The 6,749-nt window shown below is 64.5% G+C and overlaps 4 protein-coding genes across 4 annotated transcripts; 3 read left to right on the top strand and 1 right to left on the bottom strand.

Moving 5' to 3' along the window:
- Positions 1-431: 431 nt before the first annotated feature.
- On the top strand, positions 432-1,788 carry EMIHUDRAFT_232592 (hypothetical protein; the record flags this gene model as incomplete). The annotated part of the gene is made up of 2 exons (XM_005782987.1): positions 432-1,208; positions 1,282-1,788. The coding sequence occupies 2 exons, from the start codon at positions 432-434 to the stop codon at positions 1,786-1,788; spliced, it is 1,284 nt and encodes a 427-aa protein (XP_005783044.1).
- A 746-nt stretch (positions 1,789-2,534) lies between these two features.
- EMIHUDRAFT_442451 (hypothetical protein) lies at positions 2,535-4,262 on the top strand. Its single transcript, XM_005782986.1, has 4 exons — positions 2,535-2,542; positions 2,636-2,725; positions 2,797-3,372; positions 3,549-4,262. The coding sequence occupies exons 1-4, from the start codon at positions 2,540-2,542 to the stop codon at positions 3,816-3,818; spliced, it is 939 nt and encodes a 312-aa protein (XP_005783043.1). The 5' UTR covers positions 2,535-2,539; the 3' UTR covers positions 3,819-4,262.
- A 1,452-nt stretch (positions 4,263-5,714) lies between these two features.
- On the top strand, positions 5,715-5,998 carry EMIHUDRAFT_232590 (hypothetical protein; the record flags this gene model as incomplete). Its single annotated transcript, XM_005782985.1, has 2 exons — positions 5,715-5,853; positions 5,949-5,998. The coding sequence occupies 2 exons, from the start codon at positions 5,715-5,717 to the stop codon at positions 5,996-5,998; spliced, it is 189 nt and encodes a 62-aa protein (XP_005783042.1).
- Positions 5,999-6,213: 215 nt separating this feature from the next.
- Positions 6,214-6,526, bottom strand: EMIHUDRAFT_232589 (hypothetical protein; the record flags this gene model as incomplete). Its single annotated transcript, XM_005782984.1, has 2 exons — positions 6,214-6,350; positions 6,454-6,526. 2 exons carry the CDS (start codon positions 6,524-6,526, stop codon positions 6,214-6,216), a joined length of 210 nt encoding a protein of 69 aa, XP_005783041.1.
- Positions 6,527-6,749: the final 223 nt, after the last annotated feature.

Here is a 6,749-nt window from a genome sequence, read left to right as displayed (position 1 = left end):
TCGATGTTATGAACAACGCAAGGCGGACATGGCATATCGCTCTCGGGCCCACAGACAGACATCCCGCACACTCGCGCGCCCCACCCCGGCCGGGAGAAAGGGGAGTGACAGTTTGGGATTGAAAGCCGAGAACCTCGCACTCCATGTGCGAGAACGCAGGACTTCGTGTGGTATCTGGTATCCGTCCGTGATATATATATGTACAGGCAGGATACAGCACTCAAAAGGTCACTCTGTGGACCACTGAGCACTGTGCAAATCCATATGTTTTGGGCGAACATCACAATTCGGGGCGGAAAAGCGCCCCTGGAGGGGGACGCTAAGTAGAGCAGCCCAACAAAGGGCTTCACGCGCCGGAAAATCCGTGGTAACAAAAAGTTTGTAGGAGCCGGGTTTGGTTAGCAGCCCCGTGCACGAGGGATAGCGAATCAATGGGCGGCTGCTGCGAGAAGAGCAGGGGCACAGCGGCGGTGAGGGTGGGCTGGGACGAGCTCGGAGGCGCGGAGCTTGAGCCTGTGCTCCTGTCTGGCGCAATCGCGCTGCTCGACGCGCATTGGCTGATTCGCCTCGCTGGGGCAGGCGGCGTGCCTCATCCGCGTCAGTGCCTGCCTCCCGAGGCATTCTTGTCTGCCGATGAGGTTGCGACCTCAGCGATCCGCGGCCTGCCCATTGTGTGCGTGTCTCACGCCTGGTGCACGCCGCACCACCCAGACCCAGACGGGGAGAGCCTGCGCGCCTTGGCCCGCACGCTCAAGCTGCTGGAGGCGCAGTCTTCGCAGCACTGCTCCCCGTGCCGGCACGCGGTCTTTTACGACTTTTGCAGCCTACACCAGCGGTGCCGAGACTCGGGTGGTGAGCCACTCTTGGCAGGGGGCTCTGGATGGTACCCTTCGGAGGAGGCCCTGCATCGCAGGGCGCTCTGCCACATATCGGCCCTGTACTCACACCCGCAGACATGGGTCTTCCTGCTGAACACCAAAGCCTCGGCGGAGACCTTCCTCAGCCGCGGCTGGTGCTACTGCGAGGCGCTTTGGGCCATGAGCGGAAAGAGGCCGGGCATGGTCCTCGACATTAGCCGCGACTCTGGCGCCGCAGCCGACTGGTTTGATTTTGTGGATGAGTGCCGCACCCTGAGCTGCCGGGCGGCTCCCGTCACGCCGGATGTGTTTGCCGCTCAGCTCGAAGAGAAGTGCTTCTCCCACGGCGAGGTCCGCCTCGGCTTGTGCTTCGCGCGCCTTGCGGCTGTCACCCTCCCGATGACTCCGTCACCACTCCTTATAGGACCGGCCACTCGTCGCTCGGTTGTACCGCATCGGCTTCGAGGCTCGCTTTGCCGGTCTGACGCGCCTCGAGTACCACGGTCTGGGCTGGGGCGCCGCGGAGGCCAAGACCCTGGCCGCCACGCTCGCGTCGGGCGCCGCACCGCGGTTGCGCTTTCTCTCCCTAGACGGCAACGTCCTCGGTTGCGCGGGGACAGCCTCCATTGCCGAGGCGATGCCGTGGGTCCCGCTGCAGGAGCTCCGGCTCGGGGCCAACTGTATTCGCGATGATGGGGCCAAGGCGCTCGCTGCGGCGCTGCCGAAGGCTCTGTCACTCACGCGGCTCTACTTGGGCGCCAACGCCATTGGTGACGACGGGGCGATGACGCTCGCTGCTGCCCTGCTGCAAGCCGCGTCCCTCCAAGAGCTCTACATCGATCTCGACCTCGCTCACGCGCCGGGCGCGTTGGCGCTGCAAAGCGCGTGCACAGCACACGGCGTGTGTCTAAGGCGACGTTTGAGAGAGTAAGTGCCCGGGGCGGCCCATGGCTTACGGCGGGTGGCAGCGGCAGCGGAGAGAGTCATGTGCCCAACTCTGTGTCGATGAGTGTGTGTGCATGTGTCGAACATTGTGGGAGGTTCACGTCCATGTACCACCGCTTGAGCCGCGCGGCTCCTGACATGAAGGCGGCTCCCGTGGTGTACCTGCGCCTGAGTGTGTATGGCCAGTGAGCGCGCCAGCGGTCCGCCCATGTTGTTCTCGCGAGCGAATCTGAAATTCTTGTTCCGTGGCGATATTGCGGCGGCTGGCGGCGTCGAGATCCTCGTCGCGTTGGCGCTCGCAACCGGGGGAGAATGAGATGCAGACGACGCGCGCGGCGGGGGCGCTGTGGAACCTCGCTTACATTGACGGAGAGGGGCTCTGGCGGTGTGGTGCGCGGTCCTCTCCTCTCTCGCGCAGGAGACAAGTGCCTCGGACGACTGCAAGCTCGCTGCTGCCATGCCCTTGTGCACTTGGCTTCCACCCGCGCCGACCTCGCGGCTGACGACACTTGCCTCTTGCTGCTGCTGGAGCGTCTGGACCAGCCCGAGGAAGATGGCTGGCGCAAGGACAGCATCAACGCCCTCCTTGGACCTTGCCCTCGCAACCTCCTCGTCTGCGTGCGCTGATGAGCAGTGGCACCGGATCGGTGGCGTTGCGGCGCTGCAGGCGGTGGCGGAGGCGAGCTTGTCTGCTATATGTCAGCACATCTTTTTTTTTGCGTTCTGCTCATCAGCGCATGGTAGTAGCCTCAACCCCCAGCTCACCGCGGCGTGCCCACAAGCTCACCGCGCGGCGTGCCCACACAGCTCACCGCGAGCCCGCATACCTGCAGGTCTCGCCGTCAGCGGCGCTGCGCGCCTCCCAATGGGTATCGCTCGGCTTCTCGACAGGCATGCTATACTTTCCGACCAAGATGATGGAGGCGCGGGCGCGGGCTCGTAGTGGGAGCGCCCTCGCCATCCCGTAACTACCGCATCTCCGTCGCCTCCGCAGGCTTACAAGGCCGAGACGTTTGAGGGTGACGCGGCTACTCTATTCACTTTTGCGCTCGGCATCTTCGGGCTGCAGCTCTTTCTCAGCTCGATGATGGCCGCAGCCATGGCGCGGGACGCTGTGCCAAAGCACGTCCAGTCGCTCTCCTGCTTCTGCCAGGGCCTCGGCTGGCTCTTCTTCGCTCTCAACGACGGCGCCCTCTACGCGCGCGGCCTGTGGCCGCACGCGATGCCGCCCGAGTCGCTGCAGGTCAACCTCGGCATCTTTGTGGCCCTCGCGGCAATCTGCTTCTCCGGGTGGGCGGAGGGTGGGTACGAGGTGCCCGACATGGGCGTCCTCCCCGAAGGGCGGCCCGCGCTGCCGCTCGTCGTCGCGTGCGCCAACCTCCTCTTCTTTGGTGTCGGCTGCGCCTTCTTCACCGAAGCGTTTGTGGACCTGTTCCTGCCCGGCGTGCTGCAGTCGCTGCCCGCGCCGACCACGTCCGCCCGCGGCTTCTTCTCCACCAAGGAGGTGCCCGCCGGCCCTCTCGAGGGGGCGCCGCCCCTCCTCCTCCTCATCTTTGCCAACGCGGGCAAGGTGCCCACGTGATGCGCGTCTCCCCAATCTCCCCCAGCCTCCCTCTCTCCTCCACCGTCAGCTCTCTCCCTCCATCGCAACCGCTCGCTCGCTCGCTCGTATGAACGCCTCCTCTCCACCGGCACCGTCCCCTCCCCTCCCCTCCCCCCCCCCCCCTCTCCTGCCGCCGCCCAAAGTGCATCCTCGTCAACATTGCGAGCCTGCTCTCGATCGCATCCGTCGGAGACGAGACAGTGGCCTACCGCCTCCTGCGCGTCGTCTCGCTGGCAAACGTCTTCTACCTCGGCATGTTCTCGCGCGAGGGCGTGCTCGCCGTCGCCACCGGCTGGCCGTCCCCCATGCGCCTCTCCACCTTTGTGCAGTGCTTCGGCACCACGTACTATTGCTGCGCCTCCTTCGCGGGCATGCCCTTCACCCTCCTCCAGGAGGGCCGCAAGGCAAAGTGACGAGGCGGCGGCGAGGGGCCGCACCCTACTAGAGGGAGGCGAGGCGGCCCGAGGCCAGCGGGCCGTCCCGGCGGCGTATAACACGGGCGCCGAGTGGGCGGCTCGGGCGGGCGCCCCACGAGAGGCGAGCAGAGGCACGCGAACGGCGGCCCCGCGACCCGTGTCATGTGTCAACCCACGGCGCTCCTACCACCTCGGACGTGCGCATCTCGACACACACACACGTAGATCAATCCCATGCTCCATGCCGCATTGTCGATGGACGATGGTCGATGCGCACACACCTTGCACGTTGCTGCCCCGGGGGCCCAGTTTCGCTCGCGTGTTGTTGACACACGACTGCGTCTGCGCCACTCACATGTCGCACTGACCCCCACACCCCACTCTGTGTGCGGTACGTCCTGCCTGTGGAGAGTAATCTAATAAAACAATTGGACTTTGGAGAATTTAGACTCTCCACACTCCAGACTTCCACACATGAGTCATGACACATACACATACATGCAAAAGAAACGAACAAAGACTCTCTCTCGCTCGCGCCACCCCCCGAGCCCCGTGTACGCCGTAGCCGGGTACGGCCCGTACCCCGTCTCCTCTCTCGCTCGCAGAGCTGCCAGCTCGCCGACCCCGCAGCAGGCGCAGCATAGCCCCGCACCGCCGCACTACTCAACCCCCCCCCCCCCCCTTCATCAGAGAAACAGAAGAGTGATCGGGCTCACAGAGGGGGAGGTCGCCCGGCCGGGCGCCGGCCCCTCTCGAGAGCTATCTGGTAAAGCCCACCGAATCAGGCGCCCGTGAGCGCCGTGAGCGAACACCTCAGTCACCTGTCGCCGGCCTCTCAAGAGTCTTCTCCTGGCCGACCTCCCTTCACGCCTCTCGAGGACGGAGAGGAGCTGGCGCCGCGCAGATTGTCGCGGTCGTCGTCTTGGTGAAGCACTCAGCGTGTTCGAGGACGTTCGCCCTGGTGCCGAGGACGGCGGACGAGCAGGTGCGGCACCGCGAGTAGCCGCCGTTGAATCGCCAAAGTCGAATGCTGGGGGATGGGGGGGGGGGCCTCGGTGCACAGGCGGGAGGCAAAAATATGAGGAGGGGGGAGGGGGGAGGGGGGGGCGGGGGAAGGGGAGGGGAGGAGGAGAGGCGGGACGGGAGCCGACCCGTGCAGAAGCAGTCGTTCTCGCACTTGCCCATGCACGCCTCCTTGGACGCCTCCTTGGGGGGGCTCCGATCTCCATCTCTCCAGTACTCTCCAATCTCCAGCGTCGCTACATCTTGGGCCGGATCCAAACAGATCTCCGATCTCCATCTCCAATCTCCAATCTCCAACGTCGTCATCTTAGGCCGGATTCAGTCAGATCTCCGATCTCCATCTCCAATCTCCACTCTCCAATCTCGATTCGGGGGCCCGGGGGAGGAGGGGGGCTCAAACCTTCAAGGAGATGCGCTATGGATTCATTCACATGACCATCGTCTCTCTCTCCAATCTCCAATCTTCTACTTGGCCACTGTCGCCGCCGGCAGCAATCTACGACCTCCATTTTCAATCTTCGATCTCACATCTGGGGCGGATCATGGCTGGGCGCTAGGATCTACAATCTGCATTCTCCATCTCCTATCTCCACATTTTGGCCCGTGTTGCTGCTCAGCGATCTGCAATCCACAATCTCAATCTTCGATCTTTAGTCTTGAATGGGGAACCGGACAGGAGGGATCTACTGGCGAGATACTTGGGCCTTGGGCTAATGCCTCATGGGCGTGTCCGTGTGAGAGATCCGCTAGGTATGTATGTAACTGTAGAGAGAACTCGGTTTGGGGCAGCGCGAGTGGGAGAACTTTTCGGCGGTCGTGGAGGTCGTGGAGGTCGTTGAGTGGCGAGTCACGCTCGTGCGGACAGCATCGATGCCGTCGCCGGACGCGGCGGCGAGGCACACGGGCGCCGGCGTGGCGCGTCGGCAGGCCCACCACGAGCGGATGCGCGACGAGCGCGCTCGGGAAGCGGCCGCGGGCGAGGCGGAGCTCGACGCGGTCGAGATGGCGAGTAGGATCTCCAGTCTTAAACTTAATCTCCACTCCAGTCAAGTTGCTATTCTCCACGTCCACCCCAACGAAGAACGATCTACTGGTTTTGGGTAGAGATGTCCATTACTCGCGAAAGCTTGCAAACGACAACAGTCCCACTGTAATGAACAAAACCTGCTCTTTTCAACAGCTCCCCTTTCTGAAAGCTTTCTCCCGCCCCCACGACACTCGAGACAGCACCTACACGTACATGTACGACAGACAGCATCTCTCTCCACCTCCACCTGGCCTTCAACAGCCCCACCCGCAGCCCCCCGTGGCGAGGCCTCGCCCGGACCCCCTCGCTCCTCCAGGCCGCCGAAGAGAAGCTGGCGCGCACCTAGGGCAGGTCCAGGCACCCCGCCGTCCGATCGTAGCACACGGCGGCGTCGAGGATGCTCGCCTCGGTGCCGACGATAGAGGTGGACGAGCAGATCCGGCAACGGGCGCGGGAGGCGTCGAAGCCGTAGTCGAAGCCTGTAGGGGCGAAGAATGAGCTGTGAGAGGGGGGGAGGGCTGCACGGAGGGGAGCGAGCGCATGCGCGGCGGAGAGGGGGGTGGGGGGGTGGGGTGGGCGCACCAGTGCACTTGCAGTCCTGCACACAGGTTAGCACGCACTTCTCCTTGGAGACACCCCAGAGCTCGTCGCACATGTTTTCCTCAACAAAAGAGCAGACGCCGGCCGCGGGGCCAACCTCCACGAAGGATTTGGCGAGCAGCCGCCTCACAGATTTCTCCTTTGGCGGCGGGTGCGGCGGCGATGGCGGCGGCGACGGCGGCGGCGGAGAGGGCGGCGGCGGCGACGGCGGCGGAGAGGGGATCGGCGGCGGCGGGGCTGGCGGCGGGGGCGGCGGCGGGTACGGCGGCTGAGCGGGC

Source organism: Emiliania huxleyi, assembly GCF_000372725.1.
Source record: "Emiliania huxleyi CCMP1516 chromosome Unknown EMIHUscaffold_183, whole genome shotgun sequence".
NCBI classification, from domain to species: Eukaryota; Haptophyta; order Isochrysidales; family Noelaerhabdaceae; genus Emiliania; species Emiliania huxleyi.
This window is presented reverse-complemented; position numbering and strand designations above follow the sequence as displayed.

Excerpts from the sequence above, each read along its gene's own strand:
- EMIHUDRAFT_442451 (XM_005782986.1), top strand. Across the intron at positions 2,726-2,796 it reads TTCCGACCAAGATGATGGAG|GCTTACAAGGCCGAGACGTT; the intron begins GCGCGGGCGCGG and ends TCGCCTCCGCAG. Across the intron at positions 3,373-3,548 it reads TCTTTGCCAACGCGGGCAAG|TGCATCCTCGTCAACATTGC; the intron begins GTGCCCACGTGA and ends CGCCGCCCAAAG.